This window comes from Daphnia carinata, chromosome 1, assembly GCF_022539665.2.
Source record: "Daphnia carinata strain CSIRO-1 chromosome 1, CSIRO_AGI_Dcar_HiC_V3, whole genome shotgun sequence".
NCBI lineage: Eukaryota > Metazoa > Arthropoda > Branchiopoda > Diplostraca > Daphniidae > Daphnia > Daphnia carinata.
Window position 1 is genome coordinate 9,350,280 of NC_081331.1, and position 24,799 is coordinate 9,375,078.

General features: G+C 38.6%; 1 protein-coding gene and 2 long non-coding RNA genes across 7 annotated transcripts; 1 reads left to right on the forward strand and 2 right to left on the reverse strand.

Annotated features, from left to right (window-relative positions):
• Nucleotides 1-986: 986 nt before the first annotated feature.
• On the reverse strand, nucleotides 987-3,177 carry LOC130695147 (uncharacterized). 2 transcript variants are annotated; one of them, XR_009002281.1, is made up of 7 exons: nucleotides 3,018-3,177; nucleotides 2,698-2,913; nucleotides 2,455-2,639; nucleotides 2,184-2,402; nucleotides 1,914-2,115; nucleotides 1,392-1,856; nucleotides 987-1,322 (listed from the first exon to the last, which is right to left on the reverse strand). It is a non-coding gene; the product is annotated as an uncharacterized LOC130695147 (long non-coding RNA). The 2 variants fall into 2 exon arrangements; XR_009002278.1 differs by having other exon boundaries at nucleotides 2,184-2,639.
• Nucleotides 3,178-3,227: 50 nt separating this feature from the next.
• Nucleotides 3,228-5,304, forward strand: LOC130695129 (uncharacterized). 4 transcript variants are annotated; one of them, XR_009002274.2, is made up of 6 exons: nucleotides 3,228-3,706; nucleotides 3,765-3,949; nucleotides 4,007-4,219; nucleotides 4,289-4,491; nucleotides 4,550-5,014; nucleotides 5,084-5,304. It is a non-coding gene; the product is annotated as an uncharacterized LOC130695129 (long non-coding RNA). The 4 variants fall into 4 exon arrangements; XR_009002273.2 differs by having other exon boundaries at nucleotides 3,229-3,706; nucleotides 4,002-4,219; XR_009002266.2 differs by having other exon boundaries at nucleotides 3,229-3,457; nucleotides 3,562-3,706; nucleotides 3,765-4,219.
• A 13,275-nt stretch (nucleotides 5,305-18,579) lies between these two features.
• LOC130694706 (uncharacterized) lies at nucleotides 18,580-22,816 on the reverse strand. Its single transcript, XM_057517798.1, has 12 exons — nucleotides 22,567-22,816; nucleotides 22,325-22,403; nucleotides 20,816-22,250; nucleotides 20,616-20,722; nucleotides 20,279-20,541; nucleotides 20,142-20,206; nucleotides 20,010-20,069; nucleotides 19,827-19,901; nucleotides 19,448-19,616; nucleotides 19,285-19,377; nucleotides 19,158-19,220; nucleotides 18,580-19,088 (listed from the first exon to the last, which is right to left on the reverse strand). Exons 1-12 carry the CDS (start codon nucleotides 22,693-22,695, stop codon nucleotides 18,867-18,869), a joined length of 2,760 nt encoding a protein of 919 aa, XP_057373781.1. The 5' UTR covers nucleotides 22,696-22,816; the 3' UTR covers nucleotides 18,580-18,866.
• Between the last annotated feature and the right edge of the window lie 1,983 nt (nucleotides 22,817-24,799).

The window sequence follows — 24,799 nt, forward strand, 5'->3', positions numbered from 1 at the left end:
AAATTCAAAAGTGGGCCTTTTTCTCCATTGGACTGGGCCTTTTTCTCCGTTTAATTTCCATGTTCCCACAAACTTTATATTTATTTTCAAAATATATTTCCAACCTCCTATTCCGTGGAAAGTGGAATGTACATAGGTTGCTGAAACCGTTACCTTCTATAAGGTTTGCCGAGATCAAACAATGTTAGCGTATGTACGTTAGTTAATCTTTGATTATTTATTCGGTTGCAATCTAATTTCGGATTATATTAGTATTTATATATTGCTAATATCCCGTTAAATAAAGTTCATTTTTCACAATTTTTGTTTATTGAACTACTATCGGCTTTTTTTAATATAATACAAGAAATTAATGTTTTTCGCACTTAGCCTTGTTCTGTCCACCTTCTTTGATTATTCCCCCAACCCCCAGTCCATCTCCCTTATAACTTCCCTTTGTCGATACTTATGCCATAGGTAAAGACCACTGATTCGTTGTGAATAAGGAAACTGAATGAGTTCCGCGGGGCTTTTGTGGTTGCTGGGAACAAAAATATGTTACCACGAAGACTAGTTTATTATTATTAACATTTGATAAATAATGTTTATAGGAATAATAGTACAAACTTGAACTATCGTATGAGGCAAGGACCAAAACAAAGACTATTGTAATTCAATATTGATTCTAATACTATTTATTCTTTATACATTTTCCATTCTTTTAACAATTACAAAGAGCCCAATAAATATATTAAAATCATAACCTACTGCTATAAATGATTTTGTTCGTTCTTCGTGTCCTGTTTTCACCTTTTGTACATTTTCAAGCAGCTATTGATTACCTAATTACACATCACATACTACATTGAGATATAAGGAAGCTTTACACTTTACGTTAGCAAAGCTACTAATAATGACAAATCAATTTTCTACTACGACGGATTTTTTTTTATGAGTCTCTTATTAGTGAAGACACTAAACCTTTTAAATTGAATCTAAGATTTTTTTTCTTCAAATTTTCCACGATCATGGAAGGCATATCAGTGTATTTTTCTAAAAAACTATCACGACATGGCTGCACATGAAAGAACACAAGTTTAGCTGATCCATCAGTCAGTATCAGTCTTTCATGCGATAAATTTGCCTTTTTTCTTTAGTTTATTCACTTTATGTTCTTTCTTTTCAGTTTTCTTTTCCTTAATGTTGGCTTTTCTCCTTTTCTGTTGTTATTCCCTTCTCTTTTCCTTTTCTTCGATTCGTCCAGCGCAATTTTTGTTACTCTCTGATTTGATTTGATCTCGTTCATTAATTGGTTTGGCAAGCAATTCCACATAGTCTTTTACCTATTGCAATACAGAAAGGTTAAAAGTTTTCAAGATCTTACAAATATTTTTGTCAAATTGAAAGTTTACCTGAAAACCTTCAGCTATTTGCAGAGCACCATTTCGTGCCTGTTTCTCTTCAATACTTCTTGCATTTTCAACTTCAGCTTGGCCTACCAAGATTTTCATTTTTGGTTTAAGTTTTATTTTCTTTCATTTTAATCGTTGCCACTTCTGGATCTAAAGTGGTCTTATTCAGAATGGGTGAGGAATTAGATAGTTCTCCAAAGTCAAATTTGCCGGAAACTAGGCAGCCTCCACTGTTAAAAATCGGTGTTGGCAGAGTACTTGCTAGTCTTGCTTCAGGAATTTCTGTTTTAACAAACTCTGAAAGACCAGAGGTTGATGACACAGATGCTGCCTTGGTGGCTCGAGCATGTTTGGCAATTCAGGACCTCTTCTTCTTACTTTTCCTTTTTAATTTCTTCTTCATTCCCTCGAACTTCCGTTAAAGTTTGATTTTCGTTGTCTTATCAGACAATTCCAGCTTTTTCTCTGAAAATCAATGGAATAAACTGGCCGGTCTTCCTTAAATGTAAATGTTAGACATACCTGTTAAGTGTGCGGTGTTCATTCGGTTTATGTTCTTTCTTTTCAGTTTTCTTTTTCTTAATGTTGGCTTTTCTCGTTTTCTGTTGTTATTCCTTTCTCTTTTCCTATTCTTCGATGCGTTCAGCCAACTTCTTTTACAATTTGATTTGATTTCATCTTGTTTCTTAATAGATTTAGCAAGCAATTCCACATTGTTTTTCACCTATTGCAATACAGAAAGGTTAAATTATTTAAAATCTTAAAAATATGTTTGTCAAATTGAAAGTTTACCTGAAAACCTTCTGCTCTTTGCAGAGCACCTTTTCATGCCTGTTTCTCTTCAATACTTCTCGCATTCAACTTCAGTTTGGCCATCCAAGATTTTCACTTTGGCTTTGAGTTTTTTTTTTTATCGTTGCCACTTTTGAATCTAAAGTGGTCTTGTTCAGAATGGGTGAGGGATAAGATAGTTCTCCTAAATCAAATTAGCTGAATACTAGGCAGCCTTCACTGTTGAAAATTTGTGTTAGCAGTGTACTTGTTGGTCTTGGTTCAGGAATACCTGTTTTGACAAACTCTGTCGGATCAGAGGTTGATGACACTGATGCTGCCTCGGTGGCTTGTGCAAGTTTAGCAATTCAGGACCACTTCTTGTTATTTTTCTTTTTTAATTTCTTCTTCTTCTATTTTTCTAATTTTTTTAAAGTTTGGTTTTCATTGTCCTATTAGACAAATCCTGCCTTTTCCCTGAAAATAGATGGAATAAGCTGGCCAGTCTTCCTTAAACGTAAAGATTAACACATACCTGTTAAGTGTGAGGTGTTAGCTGCTAGACATTCTTCTTGTTCAACACCAACCTTATTGCTATTGAGATCGTCAACTGTAGATACACTTTCAGTTGGAATGTTGGTCAATAAGCTAGCAATGAAAAACTCTTCAGGAGAGAGTTACTTTTTAAGAGCGACGATGTCAATGGACCCTCGCGTTTTATAAGGCTCTTGATTTTTAGGGTCCTCATTTCCTACAAATTTTGTTTAGACGTCACTTTCAAGTTCTTGTTTTCTCTTTTTCTATTTACAAAAACTGCCTCTCATATTATAACCTTTAAACTTTATTATTATTTACCTTGATCTCTCAACATTATCACTGATCACTCCATAGATCAAACTATACGAAACAATAAGTCTATTGTTATTTTCTTTATGGAACGGCATTTTGAAGCCAAATCTAGCGTCAGGACGCCACAAACAATGGCGGACGGTGGAAAGCTGTTATTAAAACTTTTAGCTAAAGCTTTATTAAATTCAACAAAATTTAGTTCCTTTGTTATTGTTCTATTATTATAATTCATTATTATTGTTGTACAAAGGAACTAAATTTTGTTGAATTTGTAATAAAAGAATTAAAAATTTTTAAAATTTTATGTTAAAAACCGTCCGCCATTGTTTGTGGCGTCCTGACGCTAGATTTGACTTGAAAATGCCGTTCCCTGAAGAAAATAACAATAGACTTGTTTCGTATAGTTTGATCTATGGAGTGATCAGTGATAATGTTGAGAAATCAAGGTATATAATAATAAAGTTTAAAGGTTATAATATGAGAGGCAGTTTTTGTAAATGGAAAAAGAGAAAACAAGAACTTGAAAGTGTCGTCTAAACAAAATTTATAGGAAATGAGGACCCAAAAAATCATGATTTCTAGCTTATTGACCAACATTGCAATTGAAAGTGTATCTACAGTTGACGATCTCAATAGCAATAAGGTTGGTGTTGAACAGGAAGAATGTCTAGCAGCTAACACCTCACACTTAACAGGTATGTGTTAATCTTTACGTTTAAGGAAGACGGGCCAGCTTATTCCATCTATTTTCAGGGAAAAGGCTGGATTTGTCTGATAGAACAATGAAAACCAAACTTAAAAGGAGTTAGAAAAATTGAAGAAGAAGAAATTAAAAAAGAAAAATAACAAGAAGTGGTCCTGAATTGCCCAACTTGCACAAGCCACCGAGGCAGCATCAGTGTCATCAACCTCTGATCCCACAGAGTTTGTCAAAACAGGTATTCCTGAACCAAGACCAACAAGTACACCGCTAACACCAATTTTCAACAGCGAAGGCTGCCTAGTATTTAGCAAATTTGATTTAGGAGAACTATCTAATCCCTCACCCATTCTGAACAAGAACACTTTAGATTGAAAAGTAGCAACGATAAAAAAAAACTCAAAGCCAAAGTGAAAATCTTGGATGGCCAAGCTGAAGTTGGAATGTGAGAAGTATTGAAGAGAAACAGGCATGAAAAGGTGCTTTGCAAAGAGCTGAAGGTTTTCAGGTAACCTTTCAATTTGACATACATATTTGTAAGATCTTAAATAATTTTAACCTTTCTGTATTGCAATAGGTAAAAAACAATGTGGAATGGCTTGCTAAATCTATTATGAAACAAGATGAAATCAAATCAGATAGTAAAAAGAAGTTGGCTGAACGCATCGAAGAATAGGAAAAGAGAAAGGAATAACAACAGAAAACGAGAAAAGCCAACATTAAGAAAAAGAAAACTGAGAAGAAAGAACATAAACTGAATGAACGCCTCACGCTTAACAGGTATGTGTTAACATTTACATTTAAGGAAGACCGGCCAGTTTATTCCATTGATTTTCAGAGGAAAAGCTGGAATTGTCTGATAAGACAACGAAAATCCAATTTAAACGGAAGTTCGAGGGAATGAAGAAGAAATTAAAAAGAAAAAGTAAGAAGAAGAGGTCCTGAATTGCCAAACATGCTCGAGCCACCAAGGCAGTATCTGTGTCATCAACCTCTGGTCTTTCAGAGTTTGTTAAAACAGACATTCCTGAACCAAGACTAGCAAGTACACTGGCAACACCAATTTTTAACAGTGAAGGCTGCCTAGTTTCCAGCAAATTTGATTTTGGAGAATTATCTAATTCCTCACCCATTCTGAAAAAGACCACTTTATATCCAGAAGTGGCAACGATTAAAATGAAAGAAAATAAAACTTAAACCAAAAATGAATATCTTGGTAGGCCAAGCTGAAGCTGAGAATGCAAGAAGCATTGAAGAGAAACAGGCATGAAATGGTGCTCTGCAAATAGCTGAAGGTTTTCAGGTAAACTTTCAATTTGACAAAAATATTTGTAAGATCTTCAAAACTTTTAACCTTTCTGTATTGCAATAGGTAAAAGACTATGTGGAATTGCTTGCCAAATCAATTAATGAACGAGATCAAATCATAAAGTAACATAAATTGCGCTGAACGAATCGAAGAAAAGGAAAAGAGAAAGGAATAAAAACAGAAAAAGAGAAAAGCCAACATTAAGAAAAATAAAACTGAAAAGAAAGAACATAAAGTGAATAAACTAAAGAAAAAAGGCAAATTTACCGTATGAAAGACTGATACTGACTCATGGATGAGCTAAACTCTTGTTCTTTCATGTGCAGCCATGTCGTGATAGTTTTATAGAAAAATACACTGGCATGCCTTCCATGATCGTGGAAAATTTGAAGAAAAAATATCTTAGATTCATTTAAAAAGGTTTAGTGTCTTCACTAATAACAGACTCTCATTTAAAAAAAAGTCCGTCATGGTAGAAAATTGATTTGTCATTATTAGTAGCTTTGTTAACGTAAAGTGTAAAGCTTCCTCATATCTCAATGTATTATGTGATGTGTAATTAGGTAATCAATAGCTGCTTGAAAATGTGCAAAAGGTGAAAACAGGACACGAAGAACGAACAGAATCATTTATAGCAGTAGGTTATGATTTTAATATATTTATTGGGCTCTTTGTAATTGTTAAAAGAATTGAAAATGTATAAGGAATAAATGGTATTAGAATCAATATTGAATTACATAATCTTTGTTTTGGTCCTTGCCTCAGACGATAATTTAAGTTTGTAATATTATTCCTATAAACATTATTTATCAAATGTTAATGATAATAAACTAGTCTTCGTGGTAACATATATTTTTGTTCCCAGCAACCACAAAAGCCCCGCGGAACTCATTCAGTTTCCGTATTCCCAACGAATCAGTGGTCTTTACCTATGGCATAAGTATCGACAAAAAGAAGCTATATGGGAGATGGACTGGGGGTTGGGGGAATAATGAAAGAGGGTAGACAGAACAAGGCTAAGTGCGAAAAACATTTATTTTTTGTATTATATTTAAAAAAGCAATGGTAGTTCAATAAACAAAAATTGTGAAAAATGAACTTTATTAAACGGGATATTAGCAATATATAAATACTAATATAATCCGAAATTAGATTGCAACCGAATAAATAATCAAAGATTAATTAGCGTACAAACGCTAACATTGTTTGATCTCTGCAAATCTTAAAGAAAATCACGGTTTCAGCAACCTTTGTACATTCCAAATTCCACGGAATAGGAGGTGGGAAATACAATTTTCGAAACAAACATAAAGTTTGTAAGAAAATGGAAATTGAGCGGAGAAAAAGGCCCACTGGAGAAAAAGGCCCACTTTTGAATTTGGGAAAAAGTGGGCCTTTTTCGTATGGGCCTTTTTCGTCTGGGCCTTTTTCGCGGGCCTTTTTCGTCTGGGCCTTTTTCGTCTGGGCCTTTTTCTCCGACCTCCGTTGTTAACCTATCTAAACAAGCTCCGGCGGCATGAAACATCAGAATTGTTTCAAACATTGCGTAGTTTCAAAACTACCGCGCTTTGGTGGCGTTGCTCAGACCCTGAGGGTTCATTTTTGTGCAAGCCCCGCCCCTTCCCACTTTGCAGGAATTCCCACTTTGCAGGCCTCCCACTTTGTGGAACGCTGCTGTATTGAAAATACACACTTCGAAAAAATAGTGTGACGTTGGGATTCCATTAAGCTATTTGTGTATGTATTAAAAATACCGTAAACTAAATGTAATTATATCGAAATTCGTTAATGATTGACTGGGGGGTGAAATGTGCAGTAGCTTGAAAAAAATGAAAATAGGAGGGGCTTGTTAATAATTTATTATCGATTGCCATTAGCAGTAGAAGATAGCAGACGACACTTCGAAACTCTCAGGTTTCTGCCTTTGTTTACGGTTTTTCCCGTAACTAAGCAACCTAAGCCCCGCCCCAGAAATATCGTTTGCGTCCGATTACACCCCCAAAACTGTGTCCAGTATCTCCCACCAGAAGGACATTTTTTAAAACGATAATAATTATTAAACTACTTCTCCTAAAAATTAAAACAAGCAAGAGAATTGAAAAGGGAAGAATTAGCTTTTTTTAGTATAACGAAAGTTATTTTTCATTAAGTGGTTTACACGTGATATGAAAAATTGTAGTAGCCAAAAAGATCAGAAAAAGGGCTGTATTTTCTATTTTTTAGATAACTACACGAATATTTGTAGTATGTTTCTGAAATTTTTGCCCTAAGTGTGGAATGGAATTTCCCATCACACACTATTTTTTAAATTTTATTTTATTAATATCCCTTCAAGTTATTGCGGTTGTCTAATCTGGTACGTGTCCAGTTTGGGTCCGCTCTCCCCTAAGTCTTTCCAAAGCAACAAATCTCGACCAAGCTCGCGTTAAACGACAAGATACAACGGCCGAAAGCAAAAAAAAAAAAAAAAAAGTAAAAGGGCAGAAAACCAATCTGGAGTATACCTACATACCAGATGGAACCATGGGAATACATGTGGCTGATCAATGGGTTTAGTTTCAACATCCAACCCAATATGGCGTAGGATCGTAGTGATATATCGTAGTGTTATTCCATATTGTGACTACGTTTCTATCTACAAATAACCTCCCGATTTGTTTATTTGTACATTTTCGCTATTTCCTACTGTGACTTCAGGTTGATTAATACATGCTTTATCGGACCAGCTACAGAAATTTTCGTGATGTTACTGAGTTCTTTGAGATCTAAATAGAATTTATTACTTCTTGCAAAACAAAAAGAAAAAGAGGAAAAAAACTAGAAGGAATAAATCAAAAATTGCGACTGTCGACGCAAACCGTGATGGAAGTTCTAGACGGTTCTCTAGGTGGCGTTTACCAATTTTTAAGGTCAACAACTTCGAAAAAAATGAACACGGAATCCCTATTGAATCATAGTGCTGCAAAAAAGGAATAACTTTTCTTTATTAGTTTTCTGTCTAGCATCCTACTTTTATGTTTTCACTTCTGATTTGCAATGGATGCATTATGGTACGAAACGTAGGACAACGATGCCCTATCATCTCGGCTTATTAATTTGAAGCTTTTCATTTCTAAATCTGAAAATCAATGCAGGTATAGTTCACATGTTTAATGCCTTTATGAATTTTTATCATTATGAATAACTACCAGAAAGCTGAAAGTCCGCCTTGAGTATCAAGGAGTTGATTATCATGCAGCCGCTATCACTGCTTCCAATAATTATACTGAAACTCCTGGCTGTAAAAATAAAAATGAAAATTTGAGAAGGAAAGAAATCTTACATGAAGGCTTCCTATGTTTTCTTCATTGGCTACAGTAAACCGCTAGTTCGCCAAAAAACTGAAAAGAAGGCATTGTTGTAAAAATTTTTTCCTTCTCTATTTTTCATTTTTATTTTTAAAGAAATGGATAGATCTCGTCAAGAGCTATCCATTTCAGTCAATTTTTTTTAAATTTTAGCGTTTGATAGAGCCTAAATTAATTATTTATATTTTAGCCTTCATTTCAGGGGAAGAGAAAGTACAGCTAGTTTCAAAGTTTGGGACACTCGTTTGTGGGTTATTTCCAATTATTGCAAAAAATACACTTACTGGAATCTCCGCGAGCTTGTGCATTTCGTGATACCAAAAAATCTATTTAATTTTGAGTTTTAATATCCAGAATACTGAAAAAAAAACCACCAATCACCGTGGAAGCAGACAACATTTTCAAGGATTCGGCGGTAATTCGAATGTTTTTTTGTTTTTTTAAAATTTCTATTTAATACGGATTTACTTACCAGTTGTTTTAGTCACAGTTTAACTAAAATATAAAAAAAATTTCATTGTGCAGTATTATTTCAGCTCTTTGTGTGTACATAACCTGCCCATGCTTCCAATTCCATTGTTTGTTTTATTACAATTAATGAACTCAAATATCAACAAGTGAAATGGCAAGTTTATTCAAAAATCATCATCTGTTTCATATAACATCTAATTTTCTAAAAAATCATGGGGAAGGTTTAATACAGATGATACACCAACGTCAAATTTCAACAAGGTTTCGCCGAGCACAAAAATGATCCTCACCATTTCTGCCTTAGCTAATGACGCCCTGCTTTCACTAAGTGGATCGTACATTATCATGTAAGATGCTATATCATCTTCTAAAGTCTCTCGAGTTTGTATTAACTCGTTGATAAAACATGCCATCTCCTTTTGAATTTGGTCAATTTCTTCTTCGATTCTAAATTTAAACATCCACGTATCGATTCGCTCGTAGTCTTTCGCGACGGACACTACAATAACAACAAAAAATACTATGTTAAAACTTATCTTTCTGTTACACAAGTTATTTATGTTACCTTATTTGCTATTATGCCAGGGGAAAATTTCTGAATCAATATGATTTGCATTTATAGGGGTTTCGGATTCCTTATTGATAAGAGTAACGAGTTTATGAATCCGTCGTTAGTAGCTTTTTTTTCTTCATTGCACTTAAGGCAATTAAAAGCTGAAGTGCTCAAATCCAATCGTCCTGGAAATGAAGAAAATAGTGTTATGGTAGGTCTGATTGTTTTCAAACAAAAATTTATTTAAACAAACCATCACTTGTTATTCAAACAATTGGTCTTGACCCGAATTTAATGCGCATTGTTCCAGATGATTGGCAGCTGTGACAGGAATTTGGCTCAAAGACAAGAACAGCAACATCTTAAAATATCAACAGATTATGAAAAACATTGTAACATTAACTTGTACCTTTTAAATACCTTCACAATTCCTTCTTGGCATCCAGAAACGGTGTTGGGAGAAGAATAATCATTGCACCACAGTTGAAATAAATGTGATGACGTGTCACTTGTTCAGAGTGAATAATGTAGTCGTACAAGCTCTTTTTGCAAGACTTGCAGCGCACACAAGCTGAATAACTTCTGCATATTTGGCATGTTCTAAAAGCCAACGTGTCCCTATCATGTTGTAAGGCTTTCTCTGCTATCCCAGACCTTGCGGAATCCCATTCTTCATCGGGCAGCACATATTTTCTAACTGCTTTCTTTATGTTGATATTCTTCAGATGTTTTTAAATAACCAGTGAGATGGAAACCAACATCATCTTCTGCAAGTGTTGCAATATTATCACTAAGATTCAATAGAAAATCACTGACTGGCTATTCAAAACAGGATGGTAGAAATGCATTAAATATTGCACGCCTAATTCGAGTACTTAAATAACGTTATATTGTATTTCTTCATTGTTATTGTGGACAGCGTCGCGATTTTCAAAGGTATCTCTCTTTTTGACATTTTTAATGTACTACTTACTAAAAGATTTCCCTTCAATTCTACAAGTTCTATTTACCTTGAGCAACCAGGTTTCTATGACTCTTACTCGACTAGGGCTCGGTCCAGGTAACGGCGGTTTTACAATCAGTTTTTGATCAGGCAAACCGAACCGCACCGGTTTGTCCTTTTTTTTTTAACCGCGGTGCCGAGCCTTAGACTCGACCAACTTGGTCCAATTTCAAAATAGGTCCAAGATTACTCGCGAAATTACTACAAAAAATAGGAAAATTTAGCGGTAGTGAGCGGCAAGATAAAAGAAAGGAAGAAATTTCAAGGAGAAGGAATTTACAGAAAAGGTAAAAAAATCTTAATAGGCTATTGCTGGGTTCGTAGCAATAACATTTGGTCTTTTATCCATCCTTTTGAAATAATTCTTTAATCCAAAAAAAAAACAAAAAAACATGCAGGAACATCTTAGCAGCTTCCTAGGTTTGTTTCCTCAGTTCTATAAGAAAATGTTAACCTATGTCAATGTAACGATGAGGTACTATACTGATCGGTTCAGTGGCTTGATAAGAAATCAGTACATTATAATGTATAAGCTCTATAGAGCTTTCAGTAAGTAGGCTACATAAATTCAGGAAGTATTGTTAAATTGTAACTTAACGATCATACTTCTACAGGAATATATGTGTTAATAGAAAGATTGAATAACATCGATGATGAAACTCAATTGCTAGGCAACGTCTGGAATCCCAGGTAGTCGTGGAAATTGAAAAAACGTTATGAAAAGTGGGTTGAAGTCAGAAATCCATTGATGATGCATGGAACGTAAAGGCTTTCAATTTCTGCAAGAATAAAATAGCGTGAATGGCAGACATCACGCAGGCGTTTCTACAAATCGGAATACAGGAGGAGCTCGGACAAATTGTCCGATTCGCGTGAGTGAAGGGCCCGAGGCAGGAGCACTCAGAGACGGTGTAATACAAATGGAAGAGAGAACCGTTTGGACTCTCGAGCAGCTCGTTCATATTCGGGGCAGTCATACCGAAATGCTTGGATGAGCACGAACATGATTTCCTGGAGTTGGTCGAAAAGTTGCGGACGTAGTGTTATGTGGACGACTGGTTGTGGGGGGGGGGGGGTGGCAAACACTGTCCGTCAAGCGGTCGAACGCATTACGCAAACCCAAAATCGGTTTGAGACAGCGAAGATGGAATTGAGGAAAAGGACGACGAATAGTGGGGAACTGAGAGAACGATTGCAGACGTTACAGTTCCAGAGCCAAGAGATAACGATGGGAGAGAGCGCGGAGAAAGTTGTGAAAGCGCTGGGAGTAACTTGGGATTCGGAGACGGACACATTCAGGTTTGGGCCGCAGAACATACTAGAAGAGGCTGAGGAAATGAGTAAGAGGGCGACGCAGAGAAATTTGTTCAGTCTAGCGCTGAAAGTGTTAAACCTACTAGGGTTGGTGTACCCAGTGACAGTGACAGCGAAGATTATTATGCAGAAGATCTGGATAGAGAAGGCCGGATGGGACGAGCCCGTATCGGCAAACATAATGCCGCATTGCAAGACGTTCATAAGAGGCTTATCGGACCTGTCGGAAACAAAGCTGGGAAAATGGATCGGTGAACGCCGACATAAGTTGCATTTATTTTGCGACGGAAGTGATGATGCGTACAGCGTAGCGGCATACGTGGAGAACGGGGGGAGGCGAGACTACTGTGCAGTAAGACGAGAATAGCACCGGATCCAAAAAAATTAGTGTCAACTCCCAGGCTGGAGTTGCTGAATGACTTATTAGCAGCCGGACTTGGGGGAATACATTGAAGGAACCCTTGGATGGTCGTTCGACAACACCCTGTGAATGAAAGGCGAATCCGGTCGATGGAAAAAGTTCATCCACAACCGGTTAATGGTATGACTTCAATTTCCAACGTTATCAACCTCTGTAGCATCCATCTTTTTCTCGTCGTAATGCAACTTGGTGCAAGTAGGTTCTTGTATCATTACTTGATAAAAGAGGAAGGGCGAACTTTGGTGCCATCGCCAGTTACTTCAATCTAATGTCCCCCAGTATATCCCTACTTCCCATCTTCATTCGTTTCCTGGGTCTCTTTACAGAATAAACGAAATGCGAAAACTTATGCCGCAGACTAAGGGGGTCGAAGATGTAGTGGACATGACATTCAAAAGGGTATCCCTCGACGCAAAGAACAGTGTGCAGCAGTTGCTCGCCTAATTCTTTTGATGTGGTTCCAATTTTGTCGTGATCCACTTCGTGTCAACAGCACGAAGTGGATTTGACCTACGTTCTCAATCAATTAGGTCTACCTGATATACCAAAGGAAGTTCAAGAGAAAATGAATGAGTTTCACTGCCCTGCAATAGTTACTTACCGCCAGTTACGTGATGTAATAGATGACGCGAAATGCACTATGTCAGAAAATCTGACGTCCGACTCGCAGTCAGGGCATCGGGCTGGGCCTTGGAGAGAGCATACGGGTACAAACCCGTGGGACGGGGACATAGAAACCCTAGGCCGAGAAATCCAGCCAAATCCCGCGACATAAATAACCCTACCGTTCAACGGACTAAGAGTAAGCGTGGCCGGAGAGATGGACATTTGCGCCGTTTATTGAAACCGGGGAACCCGGGATATGATATCCAAATATGTTGACGTACTTTCCATCTATGTAGAACGGTCTCTAGCGAGAGAGGACCGAATCATACATCAAGAACCAACGGGAGAAAGAGGGATCGCAGCCGCCCGCGAAATCCTCCAAGTACCGGGGTAGGGAAGATTAGAATATCACAAGAAGGGGCAATCCCGCGGTTAGAAGAAAGAAGAACAAGCGGCGACCTCTGGACCAACGTTGAAATTAATGTCCATTCAATTTGATTTATTTTTCATCGGTGGGTTTTTGTAGGGGTATAAAGAAGGGCCGATTAGGCCCAAGCAATCAACTCACATTTTTACACCGATCCAGTCTACTCGTCTTCTATGGTAACTGCTCTTTAAACATTTACTTTTGCCTGTTGAGTTGCGCCGCCCCCTTGCCTGCTTCCCGCCGCCTTACCTGCTGCTTGCCGTCGTACGCCGTCTGCTGCTGCCCGACACCAGTCACCGCCAGTCGCCACCTGCCAACGCTCGACACCGCCACTTGCTCCATCGTCGTCTCACCGCCTGGCTCTCAACTATAATATAAAGAGTAAGTACTTGTCAATTATTTCATTTCTAATTCTGATTATTCTTAGGTAAAGACTTTTTTGGGTACCGTTGTGTGTCCGGCCCATAAAGCCCGCCAACTCCACGATAGATTCCCCTATACGGGACTGATATCGCTTCTAGTCGGCAACTCTCAGACGAGAAGCCGCCCAAACATACGCTGGTCCACTTGCCCGGACTAGGCCCTCAATTCCTCCTGCAAACACTTACAACTACTGAGTCGGCAGCCTCCGACGGTTGAAGAATTTCCACACACTCCCCTTTTCAATACTGTGCAAGACGCTAAAAAGTTTGAAGATACCATTTGTAATCCTGGTACAGCTGTAAACAGTGTAAAACAGTGGTCCACTTGCCCGGACTAGGCCCTCAATTCCTCCTGCAAACACTTACAACTACTGAGTCGGCAGCCTCCGACGGTTGAAGAATTTCCACACACTCCCCTTTTCAATACTGTGCAAGACGCTAAAAAGTTTGAAGATACCATTTGTAACCCTGGTACAGCTGTAAAACAGTGGTGGAATATTCCAAATAAGAACTTGTTCCAGAACAGCTGGTTTCGTTTGTAATTGGGTTCCTCACACGTTTTTTTGGATAACCGTTTAAGGGTACTATAGTAAATCGTTTAACTATTACGTGCCGTCCACCAATTGGATATCTTACTTTCTCTTTTACGTCATTTTTTACGTCTTTGACGTCAATTGGCATTGGTTTGATTACTCTGGTTTTGAAATAAAAGAAGAAATTGCCTGAGTTTCACGGCACTGCAATAGATACATACCATCGGCTACTTGAAGTAATAGATGAAGCGAAAAGCATTTCCTTTTCCAATACCGAGGAATACGCTAAAAGGTTTGAAGATACCATTTTTAACCTGAGAAACAGCTATGAAACAGCGTGGGAATATTCAAAACAAAGACTTTTTCCAGAACATCTAGTTTCGGTTGGTACTTGGGTTCTCCACACCTTTCTTTGGATAACCGTTTTGGGCATTATATTGAACCTTTTAACTGTTACGTTCCGTCCCCCAATTAGATATCTTATTTTCTGTTTTAAGTCATTTTCCACGCCTATGACATCAATTCGCATTGGTTTGATTACTCTGGCTTTGACATAAAACAATCTTTCCAGGAAAAAAATTTGAAATAATTCTAAAAATTTCTTTCCGGCGTTATATTAAATTAATCCGTTTATACAACTTACCGTGTACCAAAGATCCAAAGCAATGCTCTTTCTTTAACAAGCGTTCCCTTTAATCAGTAATAACGTATGGAAGTGGGAAGTCGAAGTGATACGGTCTGAAGATTTTTCGCCGTCGTCTTCTTTACTCCCTACATTTTGACCGTTATGGGCGACGTCGAGACGAATCGAGTATCAAGCTGCTCAAAACGCTATTTTGATGACTCGAACGTCTCGTTAGTGTGTTGTAGAGGTTGTTCTGTTTTTAGAAGATCGCCTGTATTTTGTACATGAACGGGTTAAATTTTGATAATGGCGATGGAGATAGAGACAAAAAAATGGAGGCTTTTTAAAGACCCAAAACAAAAGCGTTACAAATTCGTTGCCAATACGGCCGACCAATACGGCCGGCCTCTAGATGTTACTATATGTAACATGCAGCACGTATGTTGCTGATACCCATATGATACTTTTGAAAAAGCTGGTTGTCGACAGCCCTTTGAGGAGGAAAGCAGGGAAAGCACAGTGTTTTCACTACACCTAGATCTTCCATCATCATCATACGTGTCACTTCACGGTGGCGCACTAGCCACATCATATTATCAGTTTCCATTAGGTTTCAATCTGCATTAACAAAATGATTTTGGTATTTGGTCCAAATTTTTTGTATTTGTTTACTTCCACATAAATGTTTAATAAAAGGTTGTATGACTAAACAGCAACATGTTCTTTTAAAACCTAGTCAGACAAATTAACCTGATAATGATTATTCTTAGCTGACATAGCTTATCCACAATAGCAACAAGTAGCAGATCACAACATGGAGCAATTAATCGGTAAGAGACAGTAAAATGTGGAAGTTATAGTTAGGGAACCAATGTTAGCTAAACTATCTGTTTTAATTCCAGGTTACTCACCATACAACACTAAACTAAGTTGGAATTAAACACATTTTCTCTTCTACCCAGAAAAGGAGAAACAATTTTACTAAGAAATTTCCGTGTAATCTGGAGTAGTAGCGACGAGGTATACTGTTCTATTTGGAAAAGCTGCGTTGTTTCCATTGCCCGCTTGGTGGCCCATGTTAACCATTGGCGGATTCCTCTGCCAGTATTCATCCGTTATAATTGTTATAGATATTGTTCACTACTTTTTAAAAGTTAATCGAATGTACACAATGAACAAGAGATTTATGAATGTGATGGTTAAATTTTATCAATCATGTAGAACATACTTGAAGTTAATGTGTTACGAGGGGTAATATGAACGGGTCACACCGACTTCCCGACACATTTAAACGAAACGTAAAGATTAAGTAAATTGAGCTAATATCAGAAAAACCAGTTCTGACAGCAGAGAGGCTCCATACTACATCAGAAGCTCATTCACTTGCAAATTGCTGAGGCAAACAGCTAGAGCAAGAACCAGAGATAAATTGCGGGACCACGCAAAAATCTGAAAAGTTTAAAACCAAAATTTCAAAGAATTTCAGCAAAATCCACTATGGCTAAATATCGGACTCACCTTCTCCCGATTCCTCCATTTCGCGACCAGCAATTAGGCCCCCCATGATGGAGGACATTCCCAGGTATAGTGTGAAGATTTGGGCAAAAAGTGGTTGAAATTAGAGAGAAAAAAGTACTGGAGGTAATAAGACATTGTTCGGTGATACAGAACCCTGCAGTCATAGTATCGAGAGGGCCGTCAATGAATCAACTCAACAGCAAGAAGTACCGGTTGTCAGGACCGGTTTGGCTGGACAATGAAGGAAGCTGGCCGGAGAATCCGGCGCAGGCAGACAGAAGCTGCACGACAGAGATAGTAAAAAAAGAAGAAGCAAGAGACTTTACCCGTACAGTTTCACGGTGCAGAGAGAGTTGCACGAGAACTACAGTGCGTTGCAGACGATCGTAAGAGTATGCGCGACAGTCAGAAGGAAAGCGGGCAGATTTTAAGTGCACACGAGCACCGAGACACCAGAAGCCGAGATATCGGATGAAATAAGCAAAGAGAAATTCAACATACTGTCGGTAGACGAGATAGGAGAAACTGAACTGGACATATGTAGGCGAATGCAGCAAGAGGCGTTCCCAGAAGTGGTAACAGCCGTGAAAGAAAACAAGACGTGGAGAAATGAGAAATTCAGAAACCTGGGGTTAATATGGGATAAAAGGAACTGACTAATCAGATGCAAGGGCCGCCAGGAGAGTTGGCTGAAGCTCAACGACAAGGGAGGTGGTAATATTGATGCCAGAAAACCACTATTTGACGGATTAATTGATCTAGCAGACGCATGAGCAACTGAAACACAGGGGGTGAGCACGACAATGGTGGAGATAAGCAGAACGTTCTGGATACCAAGCATGCAAACGATAAAGAGAGAGCTGAAACGATGCACGAAGTGCCAGAGGTTGGAGATAGCGAACCCGGCTAATGTCACAAGGATGGATTTCGCGGGACCTTTCCAGATAAATACCGCGGCAACGAGACAGTGTACCAAGGCGTACATTTACTTGTTTACGTGCGCGGTGACAAGAGCGGTTCAATTAGAAGTGACCACGAATTTAGAGACAGCGACTTTTATTTAGCACTGAGAAGTTTCTTCCAAGGAGGGGGGGTACCGAAGGCCATGTACTCCGATAATGCAGCGGCGCTTACACAAGCCGCGAGGGACCTGAGAGCGGCCTATAAGAGCGAGAGGGCGTACAACACACTCGCGGAGTTATACGTCAAATGGAGGTTCTCTCCAAGCTTTTCCCCATGATAGGGTGAATTCTGGGCGATGATGGTTCAAGCAGTAAAGAGACTGCTGTACAAAACCTACGGCAACGCTTGTTTAGAGTACGACCTATTTCAAACGGTGTTGGCCAAGATAAAAGATTCTATAAATACAATGCCATTAACGTACGTAGCGGAGGACGACAATGAGCCCCTGACACCGAAACAACTGGTTTGGGGGTACAGAGTCAGAGACACCCTATAGACGAGGAAGAAAGGGAGTAATCGGACAAAATATTTTTGACAAAGAGAGAGAGGACGAGAAGGAACCTGCGGCAGTCCAATGGGGGAATGTCGGAAATTCCGACGTCCGAACCTGTCATGGGGGACGGTGTTGGTAAAAGAAGAGCAAGCGGGAAGGCGACAGAAGCAGCGGCATTCGGAACCTACGAGACGGTAGCCGTGGGAAGTCCATCACCAAGCGGGAACTAGTCCGGAGTTCCCAGTAATTGACTGAGACAGGCCAATAGACGGCATAGACTAAAAACAGCCGAAACTAACAGGATAAGGCCGGGAATAAATTGATCAGAAGGCCGGTAGCCCGGGAAATATTATTGAAATTTGCTGACTGCTTTTACCTATATGTAGGGCGGTCTCTAAAGCTGAGAAGGAGAACCGAATAATAGGAACCATCGAGATTGGAGCCAGTTTTAGCCCAGAGAGAGACGAGTAGTCAGGAGTTGGTCAGGGGGAAATGGAGGTTGGAGGGGAAGGAGAATCCCGCGGTTGGAAGAAAGAGGAGCACTGACGCCACCTGTTCTACCGTTTAAGTTTATGTTCAGTGTATTGCATGAATTCGTCAACGATGTTTTGTTTGCATGAATATATAAAGCCTGGTTAATTATTATATTATTACAATAGGCCCAGTAATACAAACACAATTTTTCATTTATTTTTCGCTGAGTCAGCAGTCTGAATACATCTTGAAGATGATTTCTTGAACAAATACGTCCGTAACAAATACAATTCAAGAAAGGTGTTTCCGAAAACAATTCAACAGTTTATTTCCATTTCTTTTGCATCTGATGAAGTCTTGCTCAAATGCCGACCGCTGCTGCTCAGATGCAGGTGGTCAACCACTTGGATTTTGCCTTTGCTTCAAGCAGCGATTTGCACGCCAAATTGATCAAAGAAATTCCAGAAATGACCACTAGCTTCGAAAACCCTTTCACGACATTGAACAACTTTTCCACTTGGAAGGTTACATGTCCGTCGGAAACAACAAGTACCATAAAACCATGAAGAAGGGGGAAAAACTTACCAGTACCAACCAATTGGATGTGTCATAAGGAAAGTAATTAAAATACATTTCAATAAGAAACAGAAGAAACCACCAGCAAATCTTCATCAGTTCAATAATACGCTATCGAGACAGTATCGCCAGCGGCATCCGTGTCCGGGGTTTCCGATACTTCTTCAATTGATCTTCTAGAACGTTTCCTTTTAGGTTGACTGGGTTGATGTTTGCGAAGATGAATCTTTATTAGGTAAGGACTGTGGAAACGCATCCCACAATAGGAACATTCGTATGGTTTATCTCGAGTATGGATCTTTTCGTGGGCCATCAGACTCGCCTAAATTTGTAGGAAAACTATCAATGACTGCATTCAAAAAATAATGCAAAATTTAGAATTATAACTTACTTTAGTAGTAAGGCTCATAGAGCAATATGAGCAATGAAATCCTAGCGTCGGATCATGTTTAGACTAACGAAAAGAGAACATCACTTTTGTGTCAACGTTTACGCTACTGTACGAACGGAGAACTTACCTGGTGATTCGCCAGGTTTTGCTTAGTGAGAAACACCTTCGAACATACCGCACAAGTATACGTCTTCCCTGGGTGACAGATTGCCATATGATCCTATGTATCGAACCATATTAGAATTATTATATGCTAAACATTTTACTGCACACTAGGACAGCTGGAATACCTTCAGTTGCGTCATATCTGAATAGGTGAAATCACAGTCTCCCTGCGTACAACGTACAGCAGCAGCCACACCTGTGTGGGTCGCGCGATGCTTTTCGTATGCCAGGATCCGGTAGAATCCTTTTTGACAAAACTCGCAGCGATAAATGACTACGCTGGAGTGTCTTGTTCTGTAAAATATTTCACAAACATTGACGAATTATTATTCGGTTGCGATCAAAACAATAAAAATATGGATACAGCACGGTAAGTATAACACATAATTTTTTTAAAATATTGCAGTTGACCAATAGAACAACATCTCTTCGAAATCATCCGATTTTCAGTCCAATCAGAACATAAAAAAAAGACTAAAATAGAGATCCCGCGCAAGCACGCACCTTGATCGAGGTTCATTCGTGCTATCCGATCTTTGTTGTTCATGCTTCCTTCTGTAGTGTTGAACGTAGGTATCCCTTACATGGTTGTGATCGCAACGTTAGGGAAATAACAATACGATCATTAATTAGATTTGTAATACGCAGAATTTTTTTAAACAATATGTCATCTGAAGCTAAAGCTACCTGGCAGCGTAAGATGTACCGCAGATATTGCATGAATATGGTTTTTCGCCTGTGTGTGTCCTATTAGTACAATTATGATTTATTTTTCCACAAAAATAACAATACTACTAACTTGATTCGAAGAAAATTTACCGAATGTGACGAACGAGGGTGCCTTTCTCGCGAAATTTCTTGTCGCAGTATGTGCATGTAAACGGCTAAATAGGATAAAACAATACTTTTCAAATCAGTTGTTTTATAAGTATAAGAATTAGTTTTGTATTTATTACCCTTTCATCAGTGTGAACCCTTTCATGGACTTCTAATTTGTGTTTCTGATCGCAGGTATAGCCACAACTGCTACACATGAAGCGTTTCGGCCGCTCTGTTCCTCGATGGTTAATCCGAATGTGTGCATTGAGGTACGCCTTGAGCAAAAATGCTCGACCACACAGTTCGCATAAGTGTGACTTTATACCGCTGTGGATCTTTAGGTGAATTGCCAAACGTGACGCCAGCACCATTTTGCCGCATTGCTCGCATTGTGTTTGTGCTAGAACAATAAGCGATAGTCTTAATCATTCAAAAGGAAGTGTTCATTCAAATAGAACAAATGAAAGCACTTACGTCCCGATTTCTTCGCGGTTGGGTATAGCTTCGTTGTTTCATTTGCTCGCTTTCTCTGCTCAAGTTCCTTTGTCCTCTTCAAAATGGAACGAGCGATTTCTTTGTGTCTGAAAAAAACATGTCAGCATTGATAATAATGATTCAGTTTATCTAGGCAGCATATTGCAACTAAATAATTGGAGATATGCGAATAGAATTACTGAGTGAGCCGGTCGGAGAACATTTTCAGTCTCATTTGAAGCTTCTGTTTTAAACGAACTTCTTCTTGCAAAAAATGTTTGGCCAGCGCCAAATCAATTTTGTCGTCCTCACTCTCTTGGATGTTTGTCACGCTAGTTGAACGCCGTACCATGCACGCCTGTTGCTGGTTATTTGTTTCACTTGGTTCACCATTTTCGTAGTCACCTCCACCATGAAAGAGTTGGGGTAGGGTAGGCTGGACAAGAGGCTGTCCATTTAACGTCACATGGATTTTCCCATTATGGGCTTTCATGTTTTGAATGTCGGTCAATTTTAACACTGCCTTGCTTTGATTCGGTCGCTCACGAACAACTAGTTCACGGCGGTTGTAGACGCGTTGTGGTCGAGACACCAGAAAAGTCGGCTGTTTGAAAGACGTCCAGTCATGTACGAACGGTTGCCCTTTAATGCTAGGTAGAGGATGATCATAGAATACAGTTTCCTGGGAGATCATAGCAGGATCAACGGGGGTATAAATGCCGTAGCACCAAGTGTGTGAATGATATAAGGGCAATGGGTAGGTCGAAGTATTAAATGGAACTGTTGAGCGTTTGATCAGAGTATGTTCAAGCTCGTTCGGATGTGTGATGGTATTGCCAAGAATCTGGGCAGGGAACTGCAGAGTAACTGTCTGCCTATCCGGTATTTGTCGTATAGTCCATTCATCTTCTACATTACTCCTATTCTCATCACAACTGCTTAGCGATGGGTTATTTTTTGGTTCAACTGCCACAATCTCAGGCGATATGACACTTTCTTGCGTTTCTTCCAGCGAGGTGGGTCGATTGGAGACTACGGAGAACAACGGATCTTTAAAATGTCCGGATTCCGATTCAGCAATTGTTTCAGTAATATTTGAATTTGGATTAAGAATACTCATTTTCGATCCACAGTGAGTTTTACTTTTGTTGCTATACATCTTATGGCTGCTTGATAACTTTTCCTGAAGCTTTTCTTCATTCTGGAAGAGATCTTCATTGGAGCTTGAAATATTAGATTCTCGTAAAATTAGTTCCCCGCTATTTAAGACACTAACATCGGCAGAAGTTGCGAAGGAAGATTTATCCTCTGAAATGTTTGTGAGGTCTTTAGTAGTTTTTGGTTCACATGCAATGGCTTCTTCAAATATTATTTCCACTTGTGCCTCACTGCTTCCATTTCTTCCACAGTATACTGAATTCTGTAGATGTTCAGGCACAAAAATTTCAAATTCTCTTAGAATACTTAAAATTCTGTCTTTGCTTTCGACAGAACACAAGAGCTTTCCAGAATAGATGTACTCAAGAACACAGAACAGTTCTTCAAAGCTCAGATCAATTGAGATACAAACATCCAGTTCTAACTCACAATCAGGTAACAGAGTGGAAAAGAACCGGCTTGCAGCAGCGAGAACACCTGTGTAAAACATTATATAAAATCATTTCAAGAAACACTGTATTTTCTAAAATTTGAACCTCATCCAATCATACTTCTGTTAGCACGGAGCTTGTTTTGTAAGCTGTGTTGTTCATTATTGTCATCTGGAGACTGACAAAAAAATGTAACATCCTAGAACATAAAAAAATTTTGAGAATCAACGAGACAGACTAGAGAAGAAACTCCCAAAACAAGGTTGGGTATCATACACACAGCATACAAGACTTGTGAAGTCTCATTGTTAAAAAAAAAATTATTGTTTAGCAGAAGAGAAATAGATATTATCATGTCTTACAGTGAATTGTTCTTTTTTCCATCCATCCACCAACAAAAAATGGTGCAGACATACTCCATGGTTAATTCCTACAATCTTAACTGGACCTTCACTACTCATAGTTTTTTTCCTTTTGGATGCCATTCCCATCCCGCAACAGTGGCCGTCGTGAAACAAAGAACACGCGAAGAAAAAAAATCTAAATATTCAAATATAGCGTTTTATTTTCGCAACCCAAACAGTTTCCTCTACTAGAAGTGGTGGGGGATAAGGATAACGATAGCAACACTACAGTTAATCTATGGGAACAAGGTATTTTGTATATTTGGAGCATGGAACGGTATCTTGTGGAAATCAGCGTGGAACTGGGAGGAAGCATCTACCCATACTGTGGAAGTTGCCAACGGCAAAGTGCGTCGCGGAGGGCGGAATGTAATCAACTACCTTTGTTAATACTATGCTAATAAAACCAAATATTCGTATTTCCTGTTGATTTATAGCATTTTAATACCAAACAGTAAAATCTCCGGTGTTTAATCTACAGCTGTGTTATTAAAATTTCGTAAATTCGCATTTTCTTCTATTTTTTCACCAAAACACCAGCGCCGAAGGCTGAGTTGCAAAACCTATGAATGTGCTTTGAAAAACACAAGGGAAATTTAACATGAGACAAATAATCGATCAGCACAAAGATCTACAATTTATAGTATTGTTGTTTGTAATTGGTTTATCAGTTTTTTTTTTTTTTTTTTTTTTTTTTTTTTTTTACAAGAACAGTTTTCTAGTTTGAACTAGAGCTCAACCTCCATCAGCCGTGATCGAGACACTTGCCACGTCTGAAAAACGGCTAATCGGAGCAGAGTGGGTCGTCAATTTTTCTTGGGGTTAGGTTGCTTTGTGGGGTTAGGCTCAACCCAGATAACCCGGCGCTATCCTTTAAAACAATGGCATAAAGGATAACTATGTAAATCTAATCGGCTAGCTGACAATCCATTTTTTTCTTAATAACCGAGAAATTTGACGGATTGTGCACGTTTACACTACGGATTGGTTAAATATTTGTCCCAAGTCACAGCATTAGATGACCCAACAAAGAAATTATGAGGAGCTATTTGTAAATGTTATCTTTCCTTCTTTTATTTCCAAGGACTGTCAAGTAAGCCATTCCAGGTTTAAGGTTGCGTTCTTGTGCCGTGCTCGCAATGCAAACTGCGAATTTTCATTATCGATTTTTTGGTTGTATATTTGATAGACTACTGTGAGACCCCTTTTGGTTGCATCGCATCCTTTTTGAGTTTAACATTTGAGCTATTGGATTTTGTAATTACATTTTCACTCGGTTACAGATTTAGTTGCTTTCGTCAAAAGCGCCCTATTGATCCTTATGTCAGAAACATTGTTCGAACAGCAGCTTTAGCCTGATGCACCAGTTGCCGCATATATCCAAAAAACTGCAGGAAAGCAAAATAGGATTAATAGAAACTGAAAGATTTTTCCCTATATGACACATGGTACTGAAAACTTGGTGTTTCGAAACCAAAACATCTGATGCTCAATATCTGTTGCCTTCGTTGCTATAGTTCCCGTGAATTTACTAACTTCCTTTTTAGAAGGCATATCTGCATTTAGCTTATTAAGTATCTTTTCTGAAAATTTCAGGCGTCTTAACCGGCCATCGAAGTAAAAATACAAGGCGCCATCGCTGTTCATTACTTTGACATTCTTGGTGCACGCTGCCACTCCCCAAAAAATCATTAGTCATGCCGCAAGGTTGAGCACTGAAACTAGACACACTTTCTTATCTACAACTTGGCCTTAATGAAAACTAAATGAAAAGTCTGCTTGAATGTGTTCTCACAGTAGCACTTGTTTTCAACGTTTTCAAAGTTCACCTAAATAATTTCTGACGTTTTCTTCTTTTTTTTTTTCCTGTAAAATTTAAATTTCTAAAACGCAAACTTGTCCAACAACGGAGGAATAAATACGTTTGTGAAAGCACCGTGAGATCTCTTTAATTGTGGTAACTAACAGAAGCTTCCGTTCTTGTGCAATAAATGTGTTGCAGAAAAGGTCAATTTTGACAGGCTGTCAAACTCTTAGATTACGTGCACAAGAAATGGATCGTAAACAACTGCAAGAGACAGCAGAAGCAAACTGAATGAGTATCGCTTTGATACTTGTACAACGCTATAGCTGGTCATACACGTACCGCAAGTAATTCATGCATGCACACCTCATTTGCCGACCCTTAGAG